At 48.4% G+C, this 14,470-nt stretch overlaps 1 protein-coding gene across 1 annotated transcript; it reads left to right on the top strand.

Moving 5' to 3' along the window:
- Positions 1-1,543: 1,543 nt before the first annotated feature.
- On the top strand, positions 1,544-12,791 carry PRODH2 (proline dehydrogenase 2). Its single transcript, XM_083152510.1, has 10 exons — positions 1,544-2,144; positions 5,836-6,029; positions 6,465-6,585; positions 7,448-7,531; positions 7,626-7,706; positions 8,488-8,634; positions 8,872-9,038; positions 9,389-9,499; positions 10,549-10,637; positions 12,045-12,791. The coding sequence occupies exons 1-10, from the start codon at positions 1,914-1,916 to the stop codon at positions 12,212-12,214; spliced, it is 1,395 nt and encodes a 464-aa protein (XP_083008636.1). The 5' UTR covers positions 1,544-1,913; the 3' UTR covers positions 12,215-12,791.
- The last annotated feature ends 1,679 nt before the right edge of the window (positions 12,792-14,470 follow it).

Here is a 14,470-nt window from a genome sequence, read left to right on the forward strand (position 1 = left end):
TAAATGGACAATTACTGATTGGTCCCCCCACCCCGCCAAAAAAAAAATTAAATCAAATGTAAAATGCACTAGTACAACCACAAAGATAGAAATTAGCAATTGTACCAAAGAGTCTCAGGGCGGACGGCATTGCAGTCAGATCTGGCCCCCCGTGTAGCTTTGGAACATCCCCAAGGTAACAGTATTCCCTAGATATAATGGAGGAATTTTTATACTTTGATAATATCCATCTCTGGGATGTGCCATGATCATATGTGTACATATATTGCACAGTTCCATTGCTTGTTCAGACCGTGTGCACACACACACACACACGCACTCTGTGTTCCTCCAATCCTTGTGCTCTGTCCTTAGGGGCTTTGCAATTTATGGAGAGCAGAAGAACCTCCTTCAGAAGATAACTAGCAAGCATCCAGCTTCTGCTCTCTCAATCGTGGCTAACTCCCAGAGACATTGGAGGCAGTGTCTGTCAGGCTCCAGCTGTCAAAGGGGCACGAGAAGGGGGCTGCTGTCCAAGAACAGATCTCCACTCATTTCTTAGAGATTTGCTACAGTCGCTGCTGACTCACAAACCCCCTATGCAGCCCGCTTGAGCTAAAGAGTCTTGGAATGAAGTCTCTGCTGTTGTGCCTTAAAGAAAGGAGAGAAGCTGTTGTTCTAAGGCACGGGTGTCAAACACAAGGCCCGCGGGCGAAATCCGGCCCGCCAGACCTAGTCATGTGGCCCGCGCGAGGAGATAGCACGCAGGGGCAGTGTGTCTAAAACGAGTGCTGCGGGCCACGTCCGCAGCCACCTTACCTGTTCCTCCACTGTTGGCGGCCATGTTCCTGTAGGCACATATGTATGCGGCTACAGAAACATGGCCGCCGGCCTCCACGGCTACGTGGAGGAGGGCCCGGCCGCCAGTTCCCTCTGATGCCTGGCAGTGACAGACACTGGGTGGGGACGTCCTGACGATGACGCCGCCCGCCCATGCATCTGCTGTTTCCTGAGGTGTCCCCGTGTATAATAATAATAATGCCATGACACCATAGGCTGCTCCTCCTGTATAATCATTTATGTGTCATGGCATTACTTTTATTATATTATACAGGGGGAGCAGTCTGTGGTGTCATGGCATTATTATTATTATACAGGGGGAGCAGCCTGTGGTGTCATGGCATTCATTTTATATAATACAGGGGGAGCAGCCTGTGGTGTCATGGCATTATAATTATACAGGGGGACCTACGATTACAACCGGCCCTTTGAGGGTGACCAAACTGCTGATGTGGCCCCCGATGAATTTGAGTTTGACACCCCTGTTCTAAGGAAATGCACCAATTATTAGAATACAACTTTTAGGGTGGTTATCAACGCTTGGAGAGAGAGTGAAAATTGTAAGAGATAATGTACCAATCAATCTGTTCCTGTCATTTATTCAAAAACATCTGGTAAAGCTGATTGGGTGGTACTTTATCACAATTTTCTCTCTCTTCAACCTTTATTTAAAACAAAAATATCCCTCAAGGCTCATTTTCATTCGGCACCTGAAAATAAAGATTCCTTATCGCCAGCACATGGGACGTCCGCATGTGTAATCTGGAGCTACTTGGGGGGAACCTCCTTCTATTTTGCCTCCGGGCACCTGGTAAGAACTTGTAAGCGCACATCTGGTGTATACAGGTTGCAGACTATTGATTTCTTTACCATTTCTCCCAGGCTTGCTCTCGTACGTTCTCATTTGGCTGCTCTAGGTTAATCTGTCACTCAGTGAGCAGGTCACACATGTATGTACACAGTCATCAGCTGGCCTCTTCCCTCGCCCTCCTGTCCTGGGTGCTCTGCTGTCCTTGGTCGCTGGCTGCCCGCCGCGTCCTGCTTGCTGTCTGGGACTTTGTCCCCATAAGAGCTAGAGGAGACCAGCGGTGAACATGTTGTGTCTTAGCCGGTGGGCTCGTGTAGGGTCTTCTCCATCTCCAACATCCTGGACCCTGGCTCTGTCTTGTAGAGCATTATCATCTCAGCAAGTTCCATCTCAGGAGGAAGCCCTCAACTTCTCTGATGGAAGAGTCTTTAGACTGAAGAGCAGGTGGGAAGTGGTTCGAGGCCTCCTGATATTTCGGATGTGCTCTGTGCCGACTCTGGTGAAGCATTCTGAGAAGGTGAGTAAGGGGCTGTACCTTCAGGTAGATTGTTCTGGTTTACAGCGCAGGCAAAAAAGAAAATACAGGCGCACAATCTAAGGACCTACCTGATGAGGTCACCTGGACGTGGTAGGTAGATCCAAATTTGACTCTAATAGTGCGTACACATGGTTAGATGTGGCATTCGATTCAATTTCTACTATTCTTTTCAACTAAACGTGAAGGCTCATCGGGATTAAATCTGCATCAAATGCTGCTAAAAGCATACAATGTGATGTGTAACCCTTATGTCTCCCCTATGGAAGCTATGTAGCTAATTCCCCGCACCTGTTATACATGAGTTTCTGCACAGAGGTGTACGGTGTGATGTGTAACCCTTATGTCTCCCCTATGGAAGCTATGTAGCTAATTCCCCGCACCTATTATACATGCGTTTCTGCACAGAGGTGTACGGTGTGATGTGTAACCCTTATGTCTCCCCTATGGAAGCTATGTAGCTAATTCCCCGCACCTGTTATACATGCGTTTCTGCACAGAGGTGTACTGCGTGATGTGTAACAATTATGTCTCCCCTATGGAAGCGATCTAGCTAATTCCCCGCACCTATTATACATGTGTTTCTGCACAGAGATGTACGGTGTGATGTCTAACCCTTATGTCTCCCCTATGGAAGCTATGTAGCTAATTCCCCGCACCTGTTATACATGCGTTTCTGCACAGAGGTGTGCGGCGTGATGTGTAACCCTTATGTCTCCCCTATGGAAGCTATGTAGCTAATTCCCCGCACCTGTTATACATGAGTTTCTGCACAGAGGTGTACGGTGTGATGTGTAACCCTTATGTCTCCCCTATGGAAGCTATGTAGCTAATTCCCCGCACCTATTATACATGCGTTTCTGCACAGAGGTGTACGGCGTGATGTGTAACCCTTATGTCTCCCCTATGGAAGCTATGTAGCTAATTCCCCGCACCTGTTATACATGCGTTTCTGCACAGAGGTGTACGGTGTGATGTGTGACCCTTATTTCTCCCCTATGGAAGCTATCTAGCTAATTCCCCGCACCTATTATACATGAGTTTCTGCACAGAGGTGTACGGTGTGATGTGTAACCCTTATGTCTCCCCTATGGAAGCTATGTAGCTAATTCCCCGCACCTGTTATACATGCGTTTCTGCACAGAGGTGTACGGTGTGATGTGTGACCCTTATTTCTCCCCTATGGAAGCTATGTAGCTAATTCCCCGCACCTGTTATACATGAGTTTCTGCACAGAGGTGTACGGTGTGATGTGTAACCCTTATGTCTCCCCTATGGAAGCTATGTAGCTAATTCCCCGCACCTATTATACATGCGTTTCTGCACAGAGGTGTACGGCGTGATGTGTAACCCTTATGTCTCCCCTATGGAAGCTATGTAGCTAATTCCCCGCACCTATTATACATGCGTTTCTGCACAGAGGTGTACGGTGTGATGTGTAACCCTTATGTCTCCCCTATGGAAGCTATGTAGCTAATTCCCCGCACCTATTATACATGCGTTTCTGCACAGAGGTGTACGGCGTGATGTGTAACCCTTATGTCTCCCCTATGGAAGCTATGTAGCTAATTCCCCGCACCTGTTATACATGCGTTTCTGCACAGAGGTGTACGGTGTGATGTGTGACCCTTATTTCTCCCCTATGGAAGCTATCTAGCTAATTCCCCGCACCTATTATACATGAGTTTCTGCACAGAGGTGTACGGTGTGATGTGTAACCCTTATGTCTCCCCTATGGAAGCGATCTAGCTAATTCCCCGCACCTGTTATACATGTGTTTCTGTACAGAGGTGTACGGCGTGATGTGTAACCCTTATGTCTCCCCTATGGAAGCTATGCAGCTAATTCCCCGCACCTGTTATACATGAGTTTCTGCACAGAGGTGTACGGCGTGATGTGTGACCCTTATGTCTCCACTATGGAAGCGATCTAGCTAATTCCCCGCACCTATTATACATGTGTTTCTGCACAGAGGTGTACGGTGTGATGTGTAACCCTTATGTCTCCCCTATGGAAGCTATGTAGCTAATTCCCCGCACCTGTTATACATGCGTTTCTGCACAGAGGTGTACGGTGTGATGTGTAACCCTTATGTCTCCCCTATGGAAGCTATCTAGCTAATTCCCCGCACCTATTATACATGCGTTTCTGCACAGAGGTGTGCGGCGTGATGTGTAACCCTTATGTCTCCCCTATGGAAGCTATGTAGCTAATTCCCTGCACCTATTATACATGCGTTTCTGCACAGAGGTGTGCGGCGTGATGTGTGACCCTTATGTCTCCCCTATGGAAGCTATGTAGCTAATTCCCCGCACCTGTTATACATGCGTTTCTGCACAGAGGTGTACGGTGTGATGTGTGACCCTTATGTCTCCACTATGGAAGCTATCTAGCTAATTCCCCGCACCTATTATACATGCGTTTCTGCACAGAGGTGTACGGTGTGATATGTAACCCTTATGTCTCCCCTATGGAAGCTATGTAGCTAATTCCCCGCACCTGTTATACATGCGTTTCTGCACAGAGGTGTACGGCGTGATGTGTAACCCTTATGTCTCCCCTATGGAAGCGATCTAGCTAATTCCCCGCACCTATTATACATGCGTTTCTGCACAGAGGTGTACGGCGTGATGTGTAACCCTTATGTCTCCCCTATGGAAGCTATGTAGCTAATTCCCCGCACCTATTATACATGCGTTTCTGCTCAGAGGTGTACGGTGTGATGTGTAACCCTTATGTCTCCCCTATGGAAGCTATGTAGCTAATTCCCCGCACCTATTATACATGCGTTTCTGCACAGAGGTGTACGGCGTGATGTGTAACCCTTATGTCTCCCCTATGGAAGCTATGTAGCTAATTCCCTGCACCTGTTATACATGCGTTTCTGCACAGAGGTGTACGGTGTGATGTGTAACCCTTATGTCTCCTCTATGGAAGCTATGTAGCTAATTCCCCGCACCTGTTATACATGCGTTTCTGCACAGAGGTGTACGGCGTGATGTGTGACCCTTATGTCTCCCCTATGGAAGTGATCTAGCTAATTCCCCGCACCTATTATACATGCGTTTCTGCACAGAGGTGTACGGTGTGATGTGTGACCCTTATGTCTCCCCTATGGAAGCTATGTAGCTAATTCCCCGCACCTGTTATACATGCGTTTCTGCACAGAGGTGTACGGTGTGATGTGTAACCCTTATGTCTCCCCTATGGAGGCTATGTAGCTAATTCCCCGCACCTATTATACATGAGTTTCTGCACAGAGGTGTACGGTATGATGTGTAACCCTTATGTCTCCCCTATGGAAGCTATGTAGCTAATTCCCCGCACCTATTATACATGAGTTTCTGCTCAAAGGTGTACGGCGTGATGTGTGACCCTTATGTCTCCCCTATGGAAGCTATGTAGCTAATTCCCCGCACCTATTATACATGAGTTTCTGCTCAAAGGTGTACGGCGTGATGTGTGACCCTTATGTCTCCCCTATGGAAGCTATGTAGCTAATTCCCCGCACCTATTATACATGAGTTTCTGCTCAAAGGTGTACGGCGTGATGTGTGACCCTTATGTCTCCCCTATGGAAGCTATGTAGCTAATTCCCCGCACCTATTATACATGAGTTTCTGCTCAAAGGTGTACGGCGTGATGTGTAACCCTTATGTCTCCCCTTCCCCAGCTGCTCTCTGTGGCTCGCAGGTTCCTGGGCCACTGGGTCTTTGAACGGACTATGAGAGGATCGGTATACGGGCAGTTCGTGGCTGGCGAGAGCCTGCCCGAGATACAGTCCTGCGTGGACAGGCTGGGGAAGCTGGGCATCAGGCCCATGTTGGCAGTGCCCATCGAGGAGGACCTGGGGGAGAGCAAAAGCGGGTGAGCTGGATAGTAAGACCGCGTGCGTGTGTCCCCCCATCTCCCATGGTCACTGCTAGCATAAATGCAATTTTTCAGACACATTTGGCCACTAGGGGGCGATGTTCTCTGTATAATCTTTTCCTGATTCATTCCTGGTTGAACTTGTATGAACCAACAATAGCCAGGAGGTTGTGTCCCATCTAATTCTACATTATGTTTTTTGTTGTGTCTATTTCACATGTCCTGTGTTGACCTTAGATATCCTAAGCACAGGCTCTCCATAGACGGCAATAGCAACACTGCCACCTGCACGCCACAACAGGTACTGCAGCCCATCAATTACAATGCGGACAGCTTAATATCAGGTGTATCTGTGTTACAGCCCACACCTGTTCCTTCCGTGTGTACAGTTATTGTTGGATGAGTCTGATTTCTACCTCCATTGTCCACCAGGGAGCGCTGGTATGAGCAGAATGAAGAAATTATGCTGAGCTGTGTGGACCTCTCAGCCGCGGGGGGTGACCGGCCCATGATGCAACTGAAAATCACGGCCCTTATGAGTGCGGACCTCTGTGTGAGTGAGACAGACTGGGATGGGCAGCCACAAAGAGAGACCACAACAGACACAGACATTCTCCTTGACCAATATAAGTGGAGCGCTCCACAATTGGAATTGCATGCAAATGAGATTACATCAATTTTATCAGCAGTTGGTTTTATTATATAGATGTATGTGTCGGTCAGTGTAATGGACAGGACCATACTTACTACACCAGCTGACTACCAAGTCATCAAAAAGAAGTAACTTTTCAATAATGAGTTAACCCCAGTGACAACAGCGCCAGCTGTACATAAGGTTCCATGTTTCCCCTATACATGTGTAAAGTCACTGTTACCTGTAGTGACTTTGTTACTGAGAAAGAGCCCAGTGTAATATGATTGTTACCATATAACTAACTAATATAAATATTAATAGTAACCAATGAAAGAAGATACTAAAATTACAGCCACACCCACCAGCTGACATCAGTTGGATAAGTTAAGGAAGCCACACCCACCAGCTGACATCAGTTCCATAAGTTAAGAAAGCCTCACCTACCAGCTGATATCGGCTCCATAAGTTAGGAAAGCCACACCCACCAGCTGACATCAGTTCGATAAGTTAAGAAAGCCACACCCACCAGCTGACATCAGTTCCATAAATTAAGAAAGCCACACCCACCAGCTGATATCATCTCCATAAGTTAAGAAAGCCACACCCACCAGCTGACATCAGTTCCATAAGTTAAGGAAGCCACACCCACCAGCTGACATCAGTTTCATAAGTTAAGGAAGCCACGCCCACTGGCTGACATCACACCCTCCATGACATTAACTCTCTGCTATAAAAAGTCACTGCAATAATGATGTCATTCATCTCCCATTGGTGTTATCAGAAGGAGCTGTCAGTGTGCCTGTCCGATGTGTCCCAGAGAGCAGAGCTCAGTCCCCGGGCAATAGTGTCCATCATGGAGGGGAAGGTAAGGGCAGTGTCTGTTGCTGGTAACCATTGTGCCTCTAATGTACTCCTATAACGTCATTCTCCATAGTATTTACCTCTTGTGCTCCTGACAGGATTCAGCCTTTTCCTTTCTGTCGGAGCACCAGAACCAGCATCTACAGAACTCCGTTCGGAGGCTTAGCCGTGTGGGGAAGGTAAGAACTATGGGTGAGATTTAATAGGATGAGAGATTCAGAAAGTGAGAGATTTGGTAAGAATTCTCCAGGTTTTTTTAAAACAGCAATCATTTACACTGCAAAACCAGTTTAATTTTGCAGTGTAAATGATTGCCGCTTTAAAAAAACTGGAGATTTATTCCCAAATCTCTCACTTTCTGAATCTCTCATCCTATTAAATCTCACCCGAAGGGTCTATAATTAATATACAGTAGGACATTTTTATTCCAGGAGATGTTTTCTATATTGCAGTGATGATGTTATATCTTTTGAAAGGGGAGAGCACCACTGTGCAAACTCCTCTTCCTTTCCACCACGGAGGCTCCATGCCCTATCCCAAGATGGCTACCAAGATCTCTGCTGAAAATGAGCAGGGTCCATCTTCTCTTTACTGTGTGAGACTCTGTCAAGAGTTATATGGTGGAACACAATAGTCCAATACGTAAGCGCAAACATAAGGGGCCAGATTCTCTAAGCTTCAAAAGTGATAAAATAGAGAGTGATAATCAGCCAGCCAATCAGCTCCTGTCTGACATTTTTCAAACACAGTCTGTGACATGGCAGGTAGGAGCTGATTGGCTGGCTGTTTATCACTCTCCATTTTATCACTTTTGAAGCTTAGAGAATCTGGCCCTAAGTGAGGCCTATGTCCCAAAAAGCTTGCAGTCTATACGGTTTAAAATGAATATTGTATGGCAAAAGTAATATCTGCATAATATACATAGACTTGACTGACGGCTTCCACTGACTTCTCTTCCAGCATGCAAAGGCGAAAGGCGTGCGTGTCCTAGTGGACGCAGAATATACGTGCATGAACCCCGCCCTCAGCCTGGTTACTATGGCGATGATGGCGGAGTGCAACCATGACCAGCCCTGGATCTGGAACACCTACCAGTGTTACTTAAAGGTACAGTATGATGAGCTTCGCCTCCACAGATACCTGATGTTATCCATCCCGGCCAGTCAGAATCTGCCTCTCATAGTGTGTGTGTGTTAGAAAATACAACTACGGTAAGTATCTGATTGGTTCCTTTTTTTTATTTATTGTCGGTAAGCACATTTACTGAACATTTGCGCAAATCTTAATAAACAGGCTCCGGAGAGCGGAGAGGCAGCTGTCACGTTATTACCTCTCCCTGTCTAGGACTCCTTCCAGAACCTGTCCCAGGACTTGGGCACCGCGGAGAGCTTGAACCTTTGTTTTGGAGTGAAGCTGGTACGTGGGGCATACATGGACAAGGAGCGGAAGCTGGCGAAAGAGAAGGGGTACACTGACCCCATACAGCCTGACTGGGAGGCCACCAACAGAAGGTGACGGGCCCACAATAAGAGTCTAAACGTGACTACAGGGAAGTTGTACCAAGTCTTGGAGATATATAAATGGTTGCCCGTGGCAATTGTCACTTCTGCCATTTTGAAGGCCATCCTAGATAAATGATTGGTTGCACCTTCTCCACTTTATCTCTCTCCAAGATTTGATACATCTCCCCCTATGTGTGATATAATCCGGCAGTTATGGGAAATGGTGCACAGGAAACCATGTTATAATCCAACATGAGCAGGAAGCAGTTATATTATCTGGTTGCTATGGGTTACAGCACGATTTCCCGTGTCCCACATGTGTGGCGATGCCATAACTTGAGCTGTTCTGACTTCCCCAGCTACCAGCGTTCCCTGGATAAGATGGTGGATTTGATTGGACAGGGAGGACAGCGCTATAACCTTATAATTGCCAGCCACAACGAGGGGTCTGTCCTTCACGCTGTTCGCAGGTGGGTGCTGAGGGCATTGGTCCCATTTGTATTTAATAATTGGGTTTATTTGTGTATTTTACTCTCATCAATGACGGCTGTATCTTTATACTGGTGCCTGTAATATCTGCCACATAGTCACATCCATTATTATACTGTCAGAAACAATATAAAAATATCCACTGCCAGCAATAGCGCCACCACCTGGAGATAAATGGAAAAGCATAGAGTAATGCAATCTGGTATATTGAGGCACATCAGTTCCCGCGCCATCTGAGCTTACAATCTAATCTTACCAGTATGTAATTATACTGTGGGAGGAAAGGCACATGAACACGGGGAGATCACACAAAAGGGGATGATTCAGGTAGGTTTGGAAAAGCAAACTCATCCTTTAATGGACAAAACCATTTATTTATTTATTTATTAACAGTTTCTTATATAGCGCACACAGATTCCGCAGCGCTTTACAGAGCATAGTTATAATCAAAAACACATAACAAATTACATTACAAGACAGTTTAGGACAAGTACATGGTTAATATGGATAGTTGCATCTGGGGACAGGACACTGAAGCAATCATCAGGGTGGCAGTGGTTTATATATTCTAAGAAAGGCACATGAGGAGAGAGGGCCCTGCTCGTGAGAGCTTACATTCTAAAAGGGGAGGGTTAGACAGACAGGGGTGACACAAAAGGGGATGATTCAGGTAGGTTTGGAAAAGCAAACTCATCCTTTAATGGACAAAACCATGCTGCACTTCAGGTGGGGCAGATGTAACGTGCAGAGAGAGTTAGATTTGGATGAGTTATTTTGTTTCTGTGCAGAGTAAATACTGACTGCTTTATTCTTACACTGCAATTTAGAACAGCAGTTTGAACACACCCCACCCACAGAGATTTTGCATTTGTGAGCCAACCCGAATTAGGCCCAAAGTACCCCGAGGTCCCAGCACTGTTGACCACCTTATACAATGGCTGCCTGCACAGTATATATATGGACAGTGCCAAAGCTCTTACTTTTACTGCTCTGAAACCAGTTGATTCTCCAGCCCGTTCCCCCTTTGCAGGATGACGGATCTCGGCATAGACAGGAGCAGTGGAGCGTTGTGTTTCGGACAGCTACTGGGAATGTGCGACCATGTCTCTCTCACATTGGGTACGTATCACCGTGACCTATGGGAGTTGCTTCTCTACAAGCGCAGAAAGCATCCAATCATATTGGCCTGATTGCGGGGCGGAGGTAATGGGGTCGTAATTATGTCCACCGTCCTCAGCTGGAAGGCCCATGCTTACACCAACCAATAGTCAGCCACATCTGCACAAGCGCATTTCGCCCTGACCTCTGGCCATGAGTGCAGCTGCCTTCATACTCGATACATCTGCACAAGCGCGATTCTCCCTGACCTCCGGCCATGAGTGCAGCCACCGTCATACTCAATGCGCGTTTCGCCCAGACCTTTGTCCATGAGTGCAGCCACCTTCATACTCGATACATCTGCACAAGCGCGATTCTCCCTGACCTCCGGCCATGAGTGCAGCCACCTTCATACTCAATACATCTGCACAAGCGCGTTTCGCTCTGACCTCCGGCCATGAGTGCAGCCGCCTTCATACTCGATACATCTGCACAAGCGTTTCGCCCTGACCTCTGTCCATGAGTGCAGCCTCCTTCATACTCAATGCGCGTTTTGCCCTGACCTCTGTCCATGAGTGCAGCCGCCTTCATACTCGATACATCTGCACAAGCGCGATTCTCCCTGACCTCTGCCCATAAGTGCAGCTGCCTTCATACTCAATACATCTGCACAAGCGCGTTTCGCCCTGACCTCCGGCCATGAGTGCAGCCGCCTTCATACTCAATACATCTGCACAAGCGCGTTTCGCCCTGACCTCCGGCCATGAGTGCAGCCTCCTTCATACTCGATATATCTGCATTCGGAAATGTGTGTGACTCAGAATCAGGCCGTGTGTGCACATATAACAATGGTAGAGTCAGGGTCAGGTAGCTGTAGAGCAGAAATGCTGCGCACCAGAGTGACCCGATAACAGCGCAGGCCTCCGTTCCTGCTATTCCTGCCAGCGTATAAGCAACGGCTTTCTCACTTTAATAGAATTCAAGACGATTCTAATCGAGCAAAAACATTTTGTAATCCAAAAATGTTTCTTCTATGTGACTAACCCTTTATACAGATTGAACACCGATTTTCCAGCACTGTCGGATCCAGCAATGAGCCAGATTATCGATTTTGCAGTATTATCGGTGGTATCATCTGCATGATTTTCCTTCCCCCACCCCTCTCCAGCGCGCCTCCCATTTCCAGGGCGACCAAGCCCCCACAGCCTGACACCCTCCCACTGCCCCTCCATACCCCCCTGCTCCCCTTCTTAGCCCTTCAGCCCCTTCTACATTGAACACCCAACACCCACCAGAATCCTGACCTCACCCTGGCAACCGATATGTGCGTATTAAAGGAGGTTCCGGACCATCATTGTTCAACCTGTATGAGTATATTCTTTTCCTGACGAGGCTTTGTGCTGAGTGTTTGTCTTCCTGGTCCTCCAGGTCAGGCGGGATACTTGGTGTATAAATCTATTCCGTACGGATCGGTGGATTCTGTCCTGCCCTACCTGGTACGGCGGGCCCAGGAGAACCAGAGCGTCCTGCAAGGGATCCGCAAGGAGAGAGACCTCCTGCGCCGGGAGCTGAGAAGACGCCTGTTGGGCCGCAGCTAGACATGACAGCTCAGTCCCTGGTCCAGGAGGAATCTGTACGGAAAGTTAGCGGTTGTTAGTCTAGGTGACAGAACAGAATGACTTCCTGTCCTACGTAGGATAATCCTGAAATTCCAGAACAGTTTAATGGTAAACTCTGGCGGTTTCCTTTCCTCTAATGAGGCTGAATATACCTCCTACCTCCAATAAGAAACAATACCCAGGGCAGCCTGTTGGAGGCCGCAGCGCTGTCTGAGTATGTTGCTATCGGCCAGCGGCTTGTCCCACACTCCTATATCCGCAGGTTTCCAGGTGCTGGAGGAGAATAAGGATGATGGGAAATGAGCGCGCTGCGGACTGCAGGTCGACCAGTCTGGACGATATATAGGAAAACATCTAGTAACGCTTCTCTGGGCAAGACCGCAAGATGCGCTGTGGCCCATAGATTAGATATGAGGATCACTGAATATAATTACAGGGGTGTCTCTGGGAGGTATATAAGTAGGGGATCAGATTCTCAGTGTTTATATTTTGGGGAATTGGGGAATTCTGTGGTTATTATTCCTGGTGTTTTTTTTTTTTTTTTGGGGGGGGGGGTTGTATGTGAACAATAAAAGAAAATCATCCTTTTAATGAAAAATACCATAAAAGTGGGGAAAAGGCACAAATAAATAGTTAATAAATAAGCAGCTTTCATGTGTTCTGTGAACTTTGCCTGAGACTGCTGCTGGGTACTGGCTGAGTGCCCAGGCCGCAGCCTAATATAGCCACAGAATGTGCTGACCTTACACAGCCTCATACGCATAACACAGAGAGCGGAGGAAAGGCCCAGTCACATCCAGGTCATCCTATAGCCACGGACAGGGAGGAGGCAGCACCCATATAGGGGGTGTAAGAAACACAGTCACGTGGGGACACACAATGCGGCTGCACTGACATATGGGAAACAGAGAGGAGGGTGCACAGAGATATAGGGGGAACAGGGAGGAGGGTGCACTGATACAGGGGGAACAGGGAGGAGGGTGCACTGATACAGGGGGAACAGGGCGGAGGGTGCCCAGATACAGGGGAAACAGAGGAGGGTGCACTGATACAGGGGGAACAGAGAGGAGGGTGCACTGATACAGGGGAATAGGGAGGAGGGTGCACTGATACAGGGGAAACAGAGAGGAGGGTTCACTGATACAAGGGGAACAGGGAGGAGGGTGCACAGAGATATAGGGGGAACAGGGAGGAGGGTGCACTGATACAGGGGGAACATGGAGGCGGGTGCACTGATACAGGGGGTACAGGGAGGAGGCTGCACCCATATAGGGGGTGTAAGAAACGCAGTCACTTGGGGACACACAATGCGGCTGCACTGACATATGGGGAACAGAGAGGAGGGTGCACAGATACAAGGGGAACAGAGAGGAGGGTGCACTGATACAGGGGGAACAGGGAGGAGGGTGCACTGATACAGGGGGAACATGGAGGCGGGTGTACTGATACAGGGAGGAGGGTGCGCAGATACAGGAGGAACACGGAGGAGGCTGCACCCATATAGCGAGTGTAAGAAATGCAGTCACTTGGGGACACGCAATGCAGCTGCACTGACATATGGGGTAACAGAGACGAGGGTGCACAGATACAGGGGGAACAGGGAGGAGGGTGCACTGATACAGGGGGAACAGGGCGGAGGGTGCCCAGCCAGATACAGGGGAAACAGAGGAGGGTGCACTGATACAGGGGGAACAGGGAGGAGGGTGCACTGATACAGGGGGAATAGGGAGGAGGGTGCACTGATACAGGGGGAACAGGGAGGAGGGTGCACTGATACAGGGGGAACAGGGAGGAGGGTGCACTGATACAGGGGGAACAGGGCGGAGGGTGCCCAGCCAGATACAGGGGAAACAGAGGAGGGTGCACTGATACAGGGGGAACAGGGAGGAGGGTGCACTGATACAGGGGGAATTGGGAGGAGGGTGTCCTGATACAGGGGGAACAGGGCGGAGGGTGCCCAGATACAGGGGAAACAGAGGAGGGTGCACTGATACAAGGGGAACAGGGAGGAGGGTGCACTGATACAGGGGGAACAGGGAGGAGGGTGCACTGATACCATACTGGGGGGACAGAGAGGAGGGTACACTGATATCCAGGGGAACAGAGAGGAGGCTGCATTGATATCATACAGGGGGAACAGAGAGGAGGGTGCACTGATATAGCAGGAACAGAGGGTGTACTGACACTGGCGAACAGAGAGGAGGCTGCACTGATACAGGGGGAACAGAGAGGAGG

The sequence above is a fragment of the Crinia signifera genome, chromosome 7, assembly GCF_055691185.1.
Source record: "Crinia signifera chromosome 7, ASM5569118v1, whole genome shotgun sequence".
Taxonomy (NCBI): Eukaryota; Metazoa; Chordata; class Amphibia; order Anura; family Myobatrachidae; genus Crinia; species Crinia signifera.

Bases quoted from the DNA above. Each gene is read 5' to 3' on its own strand.
- PRODH2 (XM_083152510.1), top strand. From the start codon at position 1,914: ATGTTGTGTCTTAGCCGGTGGGCTCGTGTAGGGTCTTCTCCATCTCCA. The intron at 9,039-9,388 runs GTGACGGGCCCA...TGACTTCCCCAG, and splicing joins TGGGAGGCCACCAACAGAAG to CTACCAGCGTTCCCTGGATA. The intron at 10,638-12,044 runs GTACGTATCACC...CTGGTCCTCCAG, and splicing joins CCATGTCTCTCTCACATTGG to GTCAGGCGGGATACTTGGTG.